The following is a 19,959-nucleotide window of genomic DNA, read 5'->3' as shown; positions in this document are numbered from 1 at the left end:
AAACTGCCATGGTTTTTGGCTACTAGGAAATGACCTTGCCACCTATGATGCTGAGCCCTTGTAAGTTAGGTACTAGGGCAGTTTCCTGGCAGTGTGACAGAGGAATTGGTTCTGTATATATTTCTTAGTGTGGGCTTGTCATAAGTGAATGAAAATCATTTTTTTTTAAAGATTTTATTTATTTATTTGACAGAGATAGAGACAGCCAGCGAGAGAGGGAACACAAGCAGGGGGAGTGGGAGAGGAAGAAGCAGGCTCCTAGCAGAGGAGCCTGATGTGGGGCTCGATCCCATAACGCCGGGATCACGCCCTGAGCCGAAGGCAGACACTTAACCGCTGTGCCACCCAGGCGCCCCTGAAAATCATTTTTAATTAAGACATTCCAGGTATGGCCTTGGTTGCACAATTGATTAGTTAAATTGGTAAAAAGACGTATAAATTCGTTTTTTTTTTTTTTTTACTTTCTTAAAAATACCTTTTTACATTTAGATTTATATATTAGAGAGAGAGCATGCACATGCATATGTGTGCATGTGTGGGCGTCAGAGGGGTAGAGGGAGAGGGAGTGAGAATCTCAAGCCAACTCCACGCTGAGTGCAGAGCCTGGTGGGGGGCTGAAACTCACGACCCTGAGATCATGACTGACCCAAAAGCAAGAGTCAGATGCTTAATTGACTGCAACACTGAGGTGCCCCAAGGAGTATAGATTCTTATTGAACAGATGAAAATTACAATATTGTCCTGAAAAGTAAAATTCAGTATAACTATTTGTTTCTGAATTCTGAGTGGGTCAGTGAGAATCAGATAATTACTTTAAGATGTGATAATTCAGTTTACAAAAGCATAATCTACTAAGTTGAAGGTTAGAGATGGTTCTTAAGGAAAAAAATGGACTTCATATGTTCATTAAATGTGGAATAGGACATTAAAAATAATACCAATCAGGGGCACCTGGGTGGCTCAGTTGGTTAAGTGTCTGCCTTTGGCTCAGATCACTGAGATCGAGTCCCACGTCAGGTTCCATGCTCAGTGGGGAGTCTGTTTCTCATTCTCCCTCCGTCCCTCTGCTAGCCTGTGCTCTCTCTCTCTCTCAAATAAATAAAAATTTTAAAAAAGAATAATACCAATCATATTTCAAACAAGTAGCCACAATTTAATTTCATTTAGTTCAGTTCATTCAGTCCTAGTAATTCTTATCTGGCCAGGTGTTGGGCACTTTGCTTTCATCATGTATGTCAGCTTCTGGACTAAAAAAGTCTTAGAAATTTTCACTCAGTCCATTGTCCACTTTAAGCAATGTCAGCTCTGAAGCCTGTACTTAACAGTCTATTTTTTGAAGTATCAAGAGTTCAGTGTTCCTAGTACAGTCCTTTACAGGAGACTCTGGTCAGCAAGAAGCAAAAGTCTGTTTGATAATGAGACTGAAAGTCTGTGGTTAATTTATTATAGTAACCAATAATAGAATAAAATTTTCTATATGAATATTTGATAAGGGCTTGATGAATATTTTCCTTAAGGGTAAATATAGGTAGCAAAATCACTGGCATATGTCTAGAACCTTCCCCAAAAGCAAGCATTTTCTGAAATATTTATATTAAAAGTAATTTTCTATATAAACTTAACCCAGGAAAGGCTGAGCTTCTTTGCTGATTTGGCAAGTCTTACCATGCAGCTCTTAAAACAATGTTGAGCCAATTAATATATTAATAGTATGTTTTCTAATGATACTGTATATGCCTGAAAAATAATATTTGGTTACCTGTTTAATCAAAGTGACAAAATATTTTAAAATAAATGTAGATGGAGAGGATTCTGGGAGGGTGGTAGAATAGGAAGCAGGAGGAATCTGACTCCCAACCAACACAATTACAGGGCAGAATCTATCCGATGAAACTATTCTGTATCTCTGGAGTCTATTGTAGGCATATAATTTCTTGGTGAAAGGTTGAATAATAAATTGTGGTTATTTTCAGTCATTTTCAGCTCTTAGCTAGGTAGCAGTGGCTTCTACCCATTCCCCACCTCCCAGCACCCAGGCAGTCAGCCCTGCATGCTTTCCAGAAGCAGTTTGAATGCACCTTGTGGGAACCAGGGTGGGAAAAAAGGCTCATGTCCTCCAAATGTCTGTGCTCTGAATGTTACTTGTAATTTTTGATCTTGGAGGTGCAGACAAGGAGGTGGGCAGCCATTGTTGTTGTACCTCGCCCCATTGTTGCAAGCCCCATCCCTTCTTGCTGAGGTGACTTCCAGGGGACTTAAAGGGCCACTGCCCTCTTTTTTCCCCTTCTTCATTTCTCTTTTTTTCCCTTTGCGGAGACAAACATTAAAAACTAAGGTATTTGAAAGCAGCCACATATAAAGGGAAATTAGAAAGTCACCATGTATACCCAGAGAAAGATGAAGGCTCAGAAAAGACCTGAGAAGATTTTAAGTTTGCACCTCAGGCTGTTCCTGGGCTCAGGGACACCATACGAAAATTAGCAAAAACCAAAACACAAGAAGCCCTGGGAATCAAGAAGAATCTGAGTTCTGGCATCACCACATTATTAGATTCAAGTCACTCCTTTTCAACAAAAATCACAAGGCATATGAAGAAACAGGAAAGTATGGCTCATTCAAACAAAAAAGTCAACAGAAACTATCTGAAAAAGACCTGATGGTGGATCTACTGGACAAAGACTTTAAAACAACATTAAGCTGCTCAAAGAACTAAAGTAATGCATGGAGAAAGTTAAGAAGACAATGTATGAAGACATTGAAAATATCAATAAAGATAAAAAACCAAAAAAATTCTGGGGCTGAAAAATAACTGAAATGAAAAATTTATTAGAGTGATTTAGAAATAGATTTGAACAGGAACAAGAAAGAGTCAGTGAACTTGAATCTTGGACAATGGAAATTATTGGGTCTGAGGAACAGAAAAAAAAGATTGAAGAAATATGAACAGAGCATAAGGGACCTGTGGGACATCATCAAGCTGACTAACTTATGCATTGTGGGAGTCCCAGAGGAAACAGAGAGAAAGGGGCAGAGCAAATATTTGAAAAATTAATAGCTGAAAACTCCCTGAATTTGGTGAAAGACATGAATGTAAACATCCAAGAAGCTCAGCAAACTCCAAGTAGGATGAACTGAATGAGATCTGCACCAGACAGATTAGATTCAAACTATTGAAGGTCAAAGACAAAGAATCTTGAAAGCAGCGTAATAAAGTGAATCATCACATGTGAGAGCAGCCTCACCAAAATTTTTGGGAGATTGCTCACTAGAATCTTTGGAGGCCAGAAAGCACTGGGCTTACATTTTCAAGCACTAAAAGAAAAAAACCGTGAATCAAGAATCCTGTATTTGGGAAAATCAAAGTCCTTCAAAAATGAAGGACATTCCCAGATAAACAAAAGCTGAGGTTATTTGTGACTACTAGACCTGGCGCTGAAAAAAATGCTAAAAAGGAGTCTTGGGCAGATTGAAGTGAAAGAACAATAGACAGTGACTCGAAGCCATATGTAGAAATGAAGATCTCAGTAAAGGTAAATATATGGGTAATTACAAAAAGCTAGTATTGTTAACAATGATTTCTAACTCCCATTTTGTTTTCTACAAGATTTAAAAGGCAAACACATTTTAAAAAATGCAATTGTTAGTCTAAAAGCTAGTATTACTGTAACAGGTTTGTAATTCCACATTTTGTTTTTTTACATAATTTAAGAAAGTAATGCACCTTTAAACATGACCAGTTTATGTTTTTGGACACATGAGCAAAGATATAATTGGATCAAGATGTAATTCTCTGACATTGAAAGCTGAAAGGAGTAGGACAGAGAGATGTTAAGGAGTAGAGATTTTGTATGTTACTGAAGTTGAGCTGGTACAAATCCAAATTAGAGTATTGTGATTTTAGGATGTTAAATGTAATCCCCAATGGTGACTGCAAAGAAAATAGATACAGAATATGTACGAAGGGAATGAAAGATGAATTTAAATGTTTCACTATAAAAACAAGCACAAAAGAAGACAGTAATGTAGGAAATGAGGGAAAAAATAGCTATGAGGCATATGGAAAACCAATAACAAAATGACCGAAGTCCCTCCATATCAGTAAGCCTTAAAAAAGAATGAAATTGAAATATACTACAACCTGGATCAACCTGAGAACATTATGCTAAGTCAAATAAGCCAGGTACAAAAAGATGAATGCCATATGATTCCACTTATATGAGGTACTTAGAGTACTCAAAATCTTAGAGTGAGAAGGTAGAATAGTGATTTCCACGGACTAGGGGGTGAAGGGAATGGGGAGTTATTATTTTTAATGGGTATAGAGTTTCAGTTTTATAAGATGAGAAGAGTTCTGGAGTTGGATGGGTGGTGATGGTTGCACAACAATATGAATGTACCTAATACCACTGAAGTGTACTCTCAGAAATGGTTAAGATGATGGATTTTGTATTATGTATGTTTTACTACAATTAAAAAAATTAAAAACAAGATACGTAAAGGCAGTACAATTGTAAGGATCTTTAGCTTTCTCATAGGCAAGGAACCTTTGTTCAAAAAAATAATCAAATGATAAAGTCAGCACAAATCAGAGAAAATTATTCTGGTGGGCATAGAATATCTGCTTTCTGGGCACATTACGTAGAAGGGAAATAGTGAGTTCTATTACCTTTTATTCTAAAATCAATTTACTGTTTTAATAGAAAGCCAAGTTTTACTTTTCTCTTAATGTATTTAGCAGTATAAGTTTTTCAAACTTTTTTTAATGAATAATGTATCAGAACTTGGCATACTTTAGTAAAATTTTAGATATCTCATTGCATAAAGAAACTTGAGTTTTGGATTAGAGAAGGTGGACTGTAGTATTGTTTTAGTGATCTAAAGCAATCTATAGTAGTAAAAATAGTGTTGTATACATAAAACTAATTCAGACAAGTTTATGGTCATTATCATATAGTATTTGATTGGCTGGCTCACATTTTGTAACATGAATTTGAAAGCCTTTTGAGCAAAAAAATGCCATTATCCCAGCAGTATTTTACAAATATTAATATGAATTAATATGTATAAGGAAGTAAAAGGGGAGATTAGAAGCAGGGTTATAATTTAAGGGCCTTTCCTCTTATCCAGCCTCAACTCTTAAGTAATCAAACCCTAATAAAAGTCTTGACTGGATAGACAGAGGTAATGGAAATGTAGCCTTTATACTTATATGTGCCTTTCTCAGCTTTGTGTATACCTGCCATCAAAATTTAGCTGTGGAATCATCTCTTTGTCCAGTTTTATTTTATCACCTCTAGGCTGAGTTGACTGTCCTTCTTTGTGCTTCTTCATTACTACTTCGGGTTTACTCATCTCCCTCAATAGTCTTTGATAGGGGTCAGCAAACAATGGCCAATGGGCCAATCTCATACCACTGCCTGCATTTGTAAGCAAAGTTTTATTAAAACCACAGTTACATTTTTTTGTTTGCATATGGTAATCTATGGCTGCTTTTATCTTACAGTGGCAAAGTTGAGTTGAAACAGAGACAGAATGGCCTGCAAAGCCTAAAAAATTTACTTTCTGGTCCTTTACAGAATTAATTTGCTAACTCTTGGTCTGTGAGCTCTTTTATTACCTTTTTGCCAATTCCTGCACCTGTCAGGCCTATCATTGGTGCTGAATACATTTTTGTCAAATTATAAAGGAGTATAGGTATGGGAAATATGGTAATGAAAAACCCTATCTGTAAAATGAGGCATGTGTGGTTTCTAAGATGTGTTCTAGTTGTACAGGTAGACTGCATAAAAATAAGACTCAACTGAGCTGATTTTTTTATCTTTTTGTACTTTTTCTGAACCCCTCCCTGGTTGAACTAATTCCCCTCTTAATATACGTATTGCTGTTATAAAAATTTGTGCATTTTATTATAGGCATATTTATAAATATATTTCAACCACCATGTGAACTCAGAGAACAGTATTTCAATTTTTTGCTTATAGTGCCTGATGTGAATATGGAAAGGAACTTAAACATTGTGTAACCCTCAGTAAATACATATTGCACTGGACTGGTTGGTTTTTAAAGAAAATTAATTAAAAGTTATTATTATTTTTTTAATGTAATATTCTTTTTTAAAAAATACTGCAGAGTGTAAAAAGTCGTTTGTTTCATTTTATCTAATGAAAATCCTCTTCTCTGAGGTGTAAACACTGTTAACTGGCATATCCTTCTGTGCTTCCTTTATTTCTTCTTTCATTCCTACACACACCATACACTCATATACAATTAAATAGAGCTTAGGTATGTAATATACACAAGCATTTCTTTTTAAAAAAATGCTATGCATACCATTCTGTGACTTTTTTTTTCACTTAACAGTATACATGGAAGTACTTCATTCTTTTCAGTGGCTGCATAGTATTTCTAGTACACTGATGTCACAATATATTTAACTAGTCCTCTTGACGTATTTATATTTTTTTTGCTCCAGTGAACATTGCTGGGGTGAATATCCTTTAACACATTCTTTTTGTATCTGTGATACCGTATCTGTAAGACAAATTTGAAATTCCATTGCTCTTTCAAGCGGTATATGAATTTAAAATTTTTACATACTTTGCCAAATGACTGTAATTAACTTTCTCACAAACAAAGTATGCAAAGACTTATTTTCTTACATTCTGGCCAATCTTGTGTATTATTTTATTTTTCTCAAGTTATAAATTATTGTTTTAATTATTTTCTTAAATAATTATTACACTTGATTATATATTTTGCCATGCAAATGTTTTAAATTTTATATTTTGACATTGTCAGTCGTTTTTCTTGTGACTTAGGGGTTTTGTGTCATGTTTTGAAAGTCCTTCAAAGATTATAGAAAATTAATCTGTGTTTTCTTTGATTAGTTTATAGTCTGACTTTTTCCTGTTTAAAAATACCATTTACTTGGAATTCTTTTGGTGTTAGGAATGGGGTAGAAATTAAGTTCTTTTACTTTCAAGTAGCCAGTTTCAGAGAGTGTGTTTATATATGGTGAATGTGGAAAGAGATGAAAGTCAGTGATGACTTCCAAATTTCGAGCCTGATTTTTTCCTCTTGTAATTTTTATTTAAGTAGAAAAAAGATGTATTTAAAAATAAAGCGACTCACCATCACATTATCATAACATATAAAGTATTTCTTTTTTTCACTCCTCTCTGGAAATCTCTATATTTTGATTTATAAGAGATGCCTCAGTAACAGTCTCTTACATTTTAAAGTTAGTGCATACCCTGCACATAATGTGTCAGTTGGCTTGATTATCTCCTTAATGTTAAAGACATTAATTATAGTGAAATTGAAAAATTATAGCCTAAATTTGTTTTTTCAGGACTTAGTTCCCCTCAACCCCAAATATTGCTTGAATGCTTTCATTGGTTAAGGAGAGACTACTGTGAAATGTAAATTTTAAAAGAAATGACAAATCTGATTTTCCTCCCTAGATTTTGGACTGGTTTGTACAGATATGTCTGGCCTTGAAACATGTACATGATCGAAAAATTCTTCATCGAGACATAAAGTCCCAGGTATGGTTATTCTGTCACTAATAACTTATAAATGGATATGAACTTTGAGCCAGTATTTTTTGTGGCTAAAATTTTTGAACCCAAACCAGTCTACATCAGATTATCTGTTCTGTCTTCCCCCTTCATTATAATCCTAGAAATCCTGTTTATATGCATCATGTGTTAGATCACCTGCTTTTTTCCTATATCCTCCTCTTTTTGGGTTTACTCTCATAATGATAGGAAAAACCTGAAAAATAGGTATGTGGAAGATCTATTTTTGGGGGTATTGTAGGTCTGAAGATGACTTTATTCCTCTCTCTAACTTTAATGATAATTTGGATATAAACCTCTAGGTTGGAAATTTGTTTTCATACGTAATTTTGAAGATTCCATTCATTTTCTTTTGGCTTCTAGTGTGCCATTTAGGAATTTAAAGCCACTGATTGATTGATTGATTGATTGATTGATTTCTTTCTTTTTTTTTTTAAAGATTTTACTTATTTGAGAGAGAGAACGAGCAGGAGCAGGGGGAAGTGGCAGAGGGAGAGGGAGAAGCAAACTCTCTGCTGAGCAGGGAGCCTGATGCGGGGCTTGATCCCAGGACCCTGAGATCATGACCTGAGCCGAAGGCAGGCACTTAACCGACTGAGCCTCCCAAGCACCCCTTTTGGAGCTTCTTAATTTAACTCTTCCGAGTACCTTATTTGTTCACATTTTATCTCTTTGTCTCTCAGTTGCATTCTAGGTGAATTTTTCAGCCTACTTTCCAGTTAACTAAATCCTTTTTAAATTTTGTGTAAACTGATGCTTATCTGTTTACTTTTTAAAAAAAAAATAATGACTTTTTTCCTCTCCAAGATATTTAAATGGTTTTTCATATACATCTGTTCTTACTCTGATTGTATTTTTTTTAAGATTTTATTTATTTATTTAAGAGAGAGAGAGTGAGTGGGAGGGAGAGGGAGAAAGAACCTAAAGCAGACTCCATGCTGAGCACAGAGCCTGACTTGGGATTCGATCTCATGACTGAGAGATCATGACCTGAGCCAAAACCAAGAGTCAGATACTTAACTGAGCCACCGAGGTGCCCCACTCTGATTGGTTTTTGTTTCATAATGTCTTGTTCTTTTTAAATGGACTTCCTTTATTTATCTCTTTGCAATTTTCTTTCTTTTTAATTTTTTTAAGTAACCTCTACACGCAACTTGGGGCTCGTACTTACAGCTCCTGAGATCGAGAGTCACATGCTCTACTGACTGAGCTAGCCAGGTGCCTCTCTGTCTGCAATTTTCTAAATATATTTACTTTAAAGTTTTTATTGGATCGTTTCATAAAATTCTGTCTGGAGTGAATTCTTACCCTGATTATTTTATTAGCTTTTTTTTTTCTTTTTGCATTAGGTTTTTTCATGTGTATTGGACTTTTTTTTTTTTTTTTTTTGGCCACTGTCTGTGAGAGAGATTTTGTTCCCACAGCTCACTCATCTTTCATAGAGGATTCTTTCCTGGATGCCCCACTGGGGCTCTCTCAGTTCCCAGACTGGGTAGCACAAAGGGGATTTGTTTCCTGGTGTCAAGGCTATGTATCTATCTTACCTTCTTACTCCTGCAACTTCTTGTATAGCCTGACAGCCTCAGGAAGAGTAGTAAGAAGAGGAGTAACTGTGATGGGAACTTTATACTCCATCCTTCCTGTCCAGCAGCCGTCTGCCACCTAATTCCATTTCATCCCATTTTACTCCATCCTCCTCATCCCCATTTTGTGTCATCTTTGGCTGTGAACATGTATCTGATTCAAGTGAGCGATACGGAGTTTAATTCATGTTCCACAAACTCCTGCCTTTACTATTTGATAGCGCACCGCAGTTATGTATTTATGCATGGAAATTAATTGGCTAAATTATTGGAAAATTTTAAGGCTAATTTGTTACATTTAGGCTAGTTAGAATTTTTATACAGCCTTTTTTTTGTTTTTTTGCAATGGAGGGGAGAGTCTGGGTTTATTTTTTTAAAGCTACATTGAGCTATATTTCAAATACGATAACATTCACCCACTGAAAATGTACAGTTCAGTGATTTTTAGTATATTCACAGAGTTGTGAAACCATCACCGCTCTCTACTTCTAGAACACTTTTTATCACTCCAGAAAAAAACCCTGTACCATTAGCAATCACTCTCCATTCCCTAACTCTGGAAACCACTAATCTAGTTTTTTTTCTCAATGGATTTGCCTATTCTGGACATTTTATGTAAATGGAATCCATAATATGTGACTTTGTGTATCTTAAATGGGGTGTCTTTTGTTGCTAATGAATTGTGAAAGTTCTTTTTTCTGGATACAGATTCCTTTTCAGATACATAATTTGCAAGTATTTTCTCCAGTTCTGTGGGTTATCTGTTCATTTTTTAAAAAAATTATTTTTAAAAAAAATTTATTTTAATTCATTTAATTAACATATACCATGTTACTGGTTTCAGAGGTACAGGTCTGTGATTCATCAGTCTTATATAATACCCAGGGCTCATAACATTACATGCCCTCCTTAATGTCCATCACCCAGTTACCCCATGTCTATTCACTTTTGATGGTCTTCTTTGAACAAAAGTTTTTATTTTTGGTGAAATCCACTTTGTCTATATTTTCTTTTTTTGCTTGTGCTTTTGGTGTCACATTTAAGAAACCATTGCCCAGTCAAGTGACAAGAAGATATATTCCTATATATTCCTCCAGGAGTTTTGTAGTTTTAGTTCTTATATTTAAGAATCTGTTTTTGTTTTTGTTTTGTTTTTAAAGATTTTATTTACTTATTTGTCAGAGAGAGAGAGAGCACAATCAGGGGGCGTCATAGGCAGAGGGAGAAGCAGGCTCCCCGCTGAGCAAGGAGCCTGATGTAGAACTTGATCCCAGGGCCCTGGGATCACGACCCGAGCCAAAGGCAGATGCCTAATTGACTGAGCCACCCAGGCATCCCTAAGAATCCATTTTGAATTAATTTTTGTGTATGGTATGAGATAGGGATCTACATTCATTCTTTTGTATGTGGATATCCAGTTAATCTAGCATTTTTTGAAAAACTAGATTCAGTTTTATGAAAAGAGCTGTCAACTCAGAACTGGATGTAACAGTATTCCTGATTTTTTTTTTACATTTCTCTTATAGAATATATTTTTAACCAAAGATGGGACAATACAACTTGGAGATTTTGGAATCGCTCGAGTACTTAATAGGTAACATCAGTTTTAAACTTTGTTTTGACATAAGGTCCATGGTGATATATGTGTGATAATTTTTAATATCCTTTAGTATCTTAAGCTTTTCTAATAATTCTCTTTTTGTTCTAGTACTGTGGAGCTGGCTCGAACTTGCATAGGGACCCCCTACTACTTGTCACCGGAAATCTGTGAAAACAAACCTTACAACAATAAAAGGTATTTAAAGTGATATTCATTACATATATTTCCTTTAAATCTTTCTGTTATATTTACTAACCTTCAGAATCTTATTCCAAAATCATTTATACACATATAAATATATATATACGTATGTACCCTTTTTATTTTTTTTACTGTACGAGGGGTATTGCAAAGAAGCAATTTCACTACCTTGTTAAAGGAAGTATAGAAAGTGTCACTTTATTTTTTATTTATTTGTTTGTTTGTTTAAGTGATCTCTGTAACCCATGCGGGACTTGAACTCATGACCCTGAGATCAAGAGTCACATGATCTTCTTTTTTTTTTTTAATGTTTTTTTATTATATTATGTTAGTCACCATACAGTACATCCCTGGTTTCTGATGTAAAGTTCGATGATTCATTAGTTGCGTATAACACCCAGTGCACCATGCAATATGTGCCCTCCTTACTACCCATCACCAGTCTATCCCATTCCCCCACCTCCCTCCCCTCTGAAGCCCTCCATTTGTTTCTCATAGTCCATAGTCTCTCATGCTTCATTCCCCCTTCTGATTACCCCCCCTTATCGCATTCTTCCCCTACCTATCTTCCTAGTTCTTATGTTCCATAGATAAGAGAATCATGTAATAATTGTCTTTCTCTGCTTGACTTATTTCACTTAGCATTATCTCCTCCAGTGCCATCCATGTTGCAGCAAATGTTGAGAACTCGTTCTTTCTGATAGCTGAGTAATATTCCATTGTATATATGGACCACAACTTCTTAATCCAGTCATCTGTTGAAGGGCATCTCGGTTCCTTCCACAATTTAGCTATTGTGGACAATGCTGCTATGAACATTGGGGTGCATATGATAGTTGTCTTTCTCTGCTTGACTTATTTCACTTAGCATTATCTCCTCCAGTGCCATCCATGTTGCAGCAAATGTTGAGAACTCATTCTTTTTGATAGCTGAGTAATAATCCATTGTATATATGGACCACAACTTCTTAATCCAGTCATCTGTTGAAGGGCATCTCGGCTTCTTCCACGATTTAGCTATTGTGGACATTGCTGCTATGAACATTGGGGTGCATATGGCCCTTCTCTTCACTTCGTCTGTATCTTTGGGGTAAATACCCAGAAGTGCAATGGCTGGATCATAGGGTAGCTCAATTTTTAACTTTTTAAGGGACCTCCACACTGTTTTCCAGAGTGGCTATACCAACTTGCATTCCCACCAACAGTGTAGGCGGGATCCCCTTTCTCCACATCCTCTCCAGCAATTGTTGTTTCTTGCCCTGTCAATTTTTGCCATTCTAACTGGCGTAAGGTGGTATCTCAGTGTGGTTTTGATTTGAATTTCCCTGATGGCTAATGATTTTGAACATTTTTTCATGTGTCTGTTAGCCATTTGTATGTCATCATTGGAAAAGTGTCTGTTCATATCTTATGCCCATTTTATGATTTGTTTATTTGTTTCTCGCGTATTGAGTTTGAGAAGTTCTTTGTAGATCTTGGATACCAGTCTTTTGTCTGTAGTGTCATTTGCAAATATCTTCTCCCATTCCGTGGGCCGCCTCTTAGTTTTTTTGACTGTTTCCTTGGCTGTGCAGAAGCTTTTTATCTTGATGAAGTCCCACAAGTTCATTTTATCTTTTGTTTCTCTTGCCTTTGGAGATGTGTCCTGAAAAAGGTTGCCTTGGCCGATGTCGTAGAGGTTGCTGCCTATGTTCTCCTCTAGGATTTTGATGGATTCCTGTCTCACATCGAGGTCTTTCATCCATTTGGAGTTTATCTTTGTGTATGGTGTGAGAGAGTAGTCAAGTTTCATTCTTTTGCATGTAGCTGTCCAATTTTCCCAGCACCATTTATTGAAGAGACTGTCTTTTTTCCACCAGATATTTTTTCCTGCTTTATCAAAGATTAGTTGCCCAAAGAGCTGAGGGTCCATTTCTGGGCTCTCTATTCTGTTCCATTGGTCTATGTGTCTGTTTTTGTGCCAGTACCATGCTGTCTTTGTGATCACAGCTTTGTAGTACAGCTCGAAATCTGGCATTGTGATGCCCCCAGCTTTGTTTTTCCTTTTCAACAGTTCCTTGGCGATTCGGGGCCTTTTCTGTTTCCATACAAATTTAAGGACTATTTGTTCCAGTTCTTTGAAAAATGTCCTCGGTATTTTGATCGGGATAGCATTGAAAGTGTAGATTGCTCTGGGTAGCATGGACATTTTAACTATGTTAATTCTTCCGATCCATTAGCATGGAATATTTTTCCATCCTTTTGTTTCTTTTTCAATGTCTTTCAAGAGTGATTTATAGTTTCTAGAATATAGATCCTTTACATCTCTGGTTAAGTTAATTCCAAGGTAACGTATGGTTTTTGGTGCTATTGTAAATGGGATGGATTCCCTAATTTCTCTTTCTTCAGTCTCATTGTTCGTGTATAGAAATGCAACTGATTTTCGAGCATTGATTTTGTATCCCGCCACATTACCGAGTTGCTCTATAACTTCTAATAGTTTGGGAGTGGATTCTTTTGGGTTTTCCATATAGAGTATCATGTCATCTGGGAAGAGAGACATTTTGACTTCTTCTTCGCCGATTTGGATACCTTTGATCCCTTTTTGTTGTCTGATTGCTGTTGCAAGGACTTCTAGTACTATGTTGAATAATAATGGCGAGAGTGGGCATCCTTGTCTTGTTCCTGATCTTAAGGGAAAGGCTTCTAGCTTTTCCCCATTGAGAATGATATTTGCTGTAGGCTTTTCATAGATGGTTTTTATGATTGAGGAATGTACCCTCTATCCCTACACTCTGAAGGGTTTTAATCTGGAAAGGATGCTGTATTTTGTCAAATGCTTTTTCTGCATCAGTTGAGAGGGTCATATGGTTCCTGAGTCTTTTCTTGTTGATATGATGTATCATGCTGATCGATTTGCAAATGTTGAACCATGCTTGCATCCTAGGGATGAATCCCACTTGGTCATGATGGATAATCCTTTTAATGTACTGTTGGATTCTATTAGCCAGGATCTTGTTGAGGATTTTGGCGTCCATATTCATTAGGGATATCGGTCTGTAATTCTCCTTTTTGAGGGGGTCTTTGCCTGGTCTGGGGATCAAGGTAATATTGGCCTTATAGAATGAGTTTGGTAGCTTTCCTTCTGTTTCTATTTTTTGAAATAGCTTTAGGAGAATAGGTATTATTTCTTCTTTGAATGTTTGGTAGAATTCCCCAGGAAAACCATCCGGGCTTGGAGTTTTGTTATTTGGAAGGTTGTTTATCACTGACTCAGTCTCGTCATAATTAATTGGCCTATAAGAAATCAGTTTCTTCCTGTTTCAGTCTTGGTAGTTTATAGGTTTCCAGGAAGGCCTCCATCTCTTCCAGATTGTTTAATTTATTGGCATATAGCTGTTGATAAAAGTTTCTAATAATCCTTCCAATTTCATTGGTGTTGGTTGTGACCTCTCCTTTTTCATTCATAATTTTATTAATTTGGGTCCTTTCTCTATTCTTTTGGATAAGTCTTGCCAGTGGTCTTTCAATTTTATTGATTCTCTCAAAGAACCAGCTTCTAGTTCTGTTGATCTGCTCTACTATACTCCTGGTTTCTAACTCATTGATTTCTGCTCTAATCTTGGTCAACTGCTTCCTCGTGTGTGGATTAGGCCTGTCCCTCCTTTGCTGTTCCAGCTTCTTGAGTTTAGAATATAAAAACTGCATTTTTGATGTTTCTATTCTTTTAAGTGAGGCTTGGATGGCTATGTATTTCCCCCTTAGGACTGCCTTTGCAGTATCCCATAGGTTTTGGACTGTTGTATTTTCATTCTCGTTGGTCTCCATTAATTGTTTAAATTGATTTTTGATTTCCTGGTTTATCGACTCATTCCTGAACAGGATGGTTCTTAGTCTCCAAGTGTTTGAGTTTCTTCCAAATTTTTCCTTGTGGTTGAGTTCCAATTTCAGAGCGTTGTGGTCTGAGAATATGCAGGGAATAATTTCAGTCTTTTGGTATCAGTTGAGACCTGTTTTGTGACCCAGAACATGGTCTATTTTTGAGAATGTTCCATGAGCTTTAGAATAGAATGAGTATTCTTTGGTTCTGGGGTGTAGTGTTCTATATATATCTATGAGGTCCAACTCATCGAGTATGGCTTTCAAAGCTCTTGTTCCTTTGCTGATTTTTTTTTTTAAAGATTTTATTTATTTATTTGACAGAGATAGAGACAGCCAGCGAGAGAGGGAACAAAAGCAGGGGGAGTGGGAGAGGAAGAAGCAGGCTCATAGCGGAAGAGCCTGATGTGGGGCTCGATCCGGATCACCGGGATCACGCCCTGAGCCGAAGGCAGACGCTTAACCGCTGTGCCACCCTGGCGCCCCCCTCCTTTGCTGATTTCTTGCTTAGGTGATCTGTCTATTGCTGATAGTGGAGTGTTGAGGTCTCTACTATTAGTGTATTTTTATCTATATGTCTCTTTATTGTGGTTAAGAGTTGGCTTGTGTATCTTGCTGCTCCCCTGTTGGGGGCATATGTATTTATAATTGTCATATCCACTTGTTGGATACATCCTTTAAGAATGATATAGTGCCCTTCTGTGTCTCTCACTATAGTCTTTAGTTTAAAATCCAATCTGTCTCGTATGAGAATTGCTACCCCAGCTTTCTTTTGAGGTCCATTGGCATGAAAGATGGTATTCCTTCCCTTTACTTTCAGTCTGAATGTATCTTTAGGTTCAAAATGAGTCTCTTGTAGACAGCAAATGGATGGGTCATGTCTTTTTATCCAATCTGCAACGAGCATTTAGGCCATTTACATTGAGACTGATTATTGAGAGATATGATTTTAGTGATGCCATGTTGCCAGTAAAGTCTTAGTTTCTATAGATTGTGACTTTCTGTTCTGTATCACTCTTAGGGCCTTTTTACTTTTATAGAACCCCCCTTAATATCTCCTGCAGGGCTTGTTTCGTGGTTATGAAATTGGTCAATGACTGGCGATTCTGGAAGGTCTTTATGTCTCCATCCATTCTGAATGACGGCCTTGCTGGATAAAGGATCCTTGGCTGCATGTTTTTCTCTGAAAGAGCTTTAAAAATGCCCCCCCAACCCTTTGTCTCATTCTAGGTCTGTGTAGACAGGTCTGAAGTAATTCTGATACCTTTGCCTTGGTACGTGAGAAATTTCTTTGCCCTGGCCGCTTTCAATACTGTATCCTTGGATCTAATATTTGCGAAATGCACTATGACGTGACATGGTGTAGGTTTGTCGTGGTTGAGCTTGGGAGGGGTCCTCTCTGCCTCTTGGCCACGAATGCTTGTTTCCCTTGCTAGATTAGGGAAGTTTTCAGCTACAATTTGTTCAAATTTCTCTTCTAGACCTCTGTTTTTCTCCACGCCCTTGGGGATACCGATGATTCTGACATTGGAATGTTTCATTGAGTCAGTAATCTCCCGTAACCTACATTCCTGAGCGTGGATTCTTTTTGAGTCCAGATTCTATTTTAGCTTTTTCTTCTACTAACCCATTCTCCAATTCACTGATACATTCCTCTGCCTCATTCACCCTGGCCATCAGAGCCTCTAGTTTTGACTGCATTTGGCTCATAGAATTTTTAATTTCTGCCAGATTCGCTCTCATTTCCACCCTTAGAGATTCTATATCCTCATTAACATTTTCGTTAATACTTTTTTCAAGTCTACACATCATCTTGACCATTGTTACTCTGAATTCCATTTCTGATAATTTGGTTATATCCATATCCATTAGTTCTGTGGCAGAGGCCACAGACTCATTTTCTTTTCTTTGCTGGGGGGATTTCTCCATCTCGTCATTCTGATGAGGAGAGGTTGCGGGGTTGTCCAGAGCCCAAATTATTGACCGGGACCCAGGCGGTGCGCCCTTTTTTTAGAGGGATCTTAGGGATGTGGGCTTCTTGATTTTTCCGCCTGTCTTCTGGGGTAGGGGCCTGCTGCGCTGATACTCAAGCAACTCTGTTTGGGTAGAGTCTCCGTGTTCCCTGTGAGGGGGAATGGGGATGGGCACACTGTGTGCCGGTCTTTCCAGGCTTTTGTTCTCTGGCGGCTTTCCCTGGCGGTTTGCTGTGCCTCTTCTGAGAGTCAGAGCAGCAGTGGCCAAATCTCAGCCTCTCTCTCAGAACAGAGGGATCACGGACCGTTCTCCATTGATGTTCTGGCCACTTTAACTCTGTTTCTGTTGGTGCTGCTCAACCCTGCAGCGTCCCGGGATGTGCACCCCACACCCGGCGTCCCAGCCCTCACTTCCAGGGCCAGCGCGTCTCTGTCCTTTGTGTTTCTAACACCGCCAGCCGCCCCCGCGCGCTCCCGGAGCTCCCAGTCTCAGCCTGGTTCTAGTGAGCACACCGGAGCTCCATTTCCGTCTGGTGGCGCGCGCTCCCTGCTCACGGTCCCAGTCTGCTCTCTCGAGGGTGCCGGGTGCCGGTCCTCGAGTCCGTCTGTTCCCCCGTGCAGGTGGCTACCGCTCCTGGCGCCCGAATGTGGCGGCTCCCTACCCCTTCCGTTTATCTTCCGATATCTGTGCATGGTTTACGGCTCCCCACTTTGCACCTCAATACTCAGCTCTGGAGATGTTCATTTGTAGAGATCCAGATGTATCTTCCTGCGTCTCAGGCTGATTCCGTGGATGTTCAGGCTGGTCTGGTACCTATCCAGTTCGACTCAGGGAACTGGCTGAAAAAGGGGTCCCCTACTCTTCCGCCATCTTAACTCCTATCAGGAGTCACGTGATCTTCTGACTGAGCCAGCCAGGCGTTCTGGAAATGTCCCTTTATTATAAGTTATAATTGGAAATAGAGTACTTTTTTTTGCTCTTTGTAATAGTCACTTTCTGTTGCATTGTAATAGTTAATAGTGATTGAACACTTACTAAATGCTAAGCACTGTTTTGAATGCTTTCTATGTATTCATTCCTTTAATCACAGTAACCTTGTGAATTGTAGCTATTCATTTTTTTCTTCCTTTTCCTTGTAAGGAGGCCAAATACAGAGAGAGAGGTAAAGGAACTTGAAAGTCTTAGGCATCCGGCTCCCAAGCCCAAATCCCCAATTATTGAACTTTACTGTGGCTAACAGTTTGTGTAATATGTGAGTGGGATAAGGAATTCTGCCATTGAATTCCATTTACCCCTTATTTTCTCTCTTTCTAATTGAAATATCCTAAGCAAGAAATATTGGTCTTAAATTTGAAAGCACCCACAGAAGCTAAAAGGAAAAAAGTGATAGCTCATTTTTTTGGGAGTGGAAGGAAGCTGTATTTAAAACCTGAGCAGTTGAGGCAGAGAACATCATCCTAACAATGTATTTTTTTTTAAAGATTTATCTATTTGAGAGGCAGAGTGAGAGAGAGCATGAGCAGGGAGAGGGGCAGAGGGAGAGGGACAGAGAGAATCCCAAGCAGAAACTCCCTGCCGAGCGTGGAGTCCCACTCGGGACTCCATCCCAGGATGCAGAGATCATGAGCTGAGCTGAAACCAAGAGTTGGACGCTCAACCTACTGAGCCACCCAGGCGCCCCCTGCACCAGCAATGTATATTTTAAATGATTTTAAATTACAATGATCAGTTTAGTTCATAGAATGTATTATTAGTGGATATTCTTAAGGATAGTAGCATTTTCTTTGAGCTAAAGTAATTTTCCATTTTAATGCTATTTCTGTGTCTTATGGATAAGTCAACTGTGAAAAAAATCAGTCTTTAAATTAGGAATGGATTTAATCATCCTTTTGAGAATTTTATACAGAATTAATTTTGTGGGGGAAAATGGTTTAAAAATGTCATGGATGAGCATTATTAATACACTTCAAGAATTCATATTTTTCTAAATATGTCTTAAAGTATTTTATTAATAGGATCATTAGTTTAATGTGTTTGTTTATACATGGGTCATGTACTAACATGTACAGGTACTAAATAACTAATAAACTACTAAATCAATAAGTTTAATTACATTTACATTTTTTTACAAGTTGAATCTTGAAATTAAGTAGATTTTTGGGGTTATAGGTTTATATTTGTAGCTTTTCATGAATTTGGTTCAAGATAACCTTGGGATTTCAAATTTGGATTTTATTCTTTTCTAATAAGTTCAACTTTGAGGAGCAGTGGTTTTTGTTGACTACTAAGGACCACTGTAGCTCTGAACTGAGTCTTTTTTTAACATTGGAAATAGTGTTTTTTTATTATAAAAATACATTTAAGATGAAAGAAAGGAAGAAACTGTAAAGAAGATAGTAAGTATAAGTCCTTAAAGTAAGATTAAATAATATATTTACCTTACATAATATTTTAGTAGGCTGTCATAAGTTTATTTCAGATTTAATTTTAGTAAATTAATATTTTTGTTTATCATTAAAACAGTGTTTTGCTTTTAAAATACTTTTTAAAATCATGGTATTTTGTAAATAATTGAATAAAATAAATAAATAGAATATTCATGGAATTTACTGATTTTGTTCTTTTAAATATTACATTTCTTTAATAAAACTTTAAAATAATTGCTTGGGCAATGACCACAATAGCCAAACTACGGAAAGAGCCCAGATGTCCATCAACAGATGAATGGATAAAGAAGATGTGGTATATATACACAATGGAATACTACTCAGCCATCAAAAAAATTGAAATGTTTCCATTTGCAATGATGTGGATGGAACCAGAGGGTATTATGCTAAGTGAAGTAAGTCTGTCAGGGAAAGACAATTATTGTATGATTTGGCTGATATGTGGAATTTAAAAAACAAAACAGGATCGTAGGGGAAGAGAGGAAAAAATAAAACAAGACAACATCAGAGAGGGAGACAAATTATAAGAGACTCTTAAGCATAGGGAACAAACTGAGGATTGCAGGAGGGGAGAGGGGTGGGGGGATGGGGTAACTGGGTGATGGACCTTAAGGAGGGTACGTGATGTAATGAGCACTGGTTGTTATATACTGATATAATTGATGAATCTCTGAACTCTACCTCTGAAACCTGTAATAGATTATATGTTAATTAAT

General features: G+C 37.3%; 1 protein-coding gene across 8 annotated transcripts in view; it reads left to right on the top strand.

The window, feature by feature from the left end:
* NEK1 (NIMA related kinase 1) overlaps positions 1–19,959 on the top strand; it is a 220,702-nt gene that overhangs the window by 24,304 nt on the left and 176,439 nt on the right. For all 8 annotated transcript variants that reach the window (XR_006779863.2, XM_087866581.1, XM_087866579.1 and 5 more), the window contains 3 exons: positions 7,464–7,547; positions 10,690–10,757; positions 10,872–10,958. Coding sequence is in view for 7 of the 8 variants with exons in the window: in XM_087866581.1 (XP_087722707.1) it covers positions 7,464–7,547; positions 10,690–10,757; positions 10,872–10,958 (239 nt within the window). In the remaining variant the exon portion in view is untranslated. The remainder of the gene's footprint in view (positions 1–7,463; positions 7,548–10,689; positions 10,758–10,871; positions 10,959–19,959) is intronic.

The sequence above is a fragment of the Ursus americanus genome, chromosome 13 (assembly GCF_024610735.1).
Source record: "Ursus americanus isolate L20-20 chromosome 13, mUrsAme1.1.p, whole genome shotgun sequence".
NCBI lineage: Eukaryota > Metazoa > Chordata > Mammalia > Carnivora > Ursidae > Ursus > Ursus americanus.
Note: the sequence above shows the minus strand (reverse complement) of the source record. Positions and strands in the feature narration are given on the sequence as shown.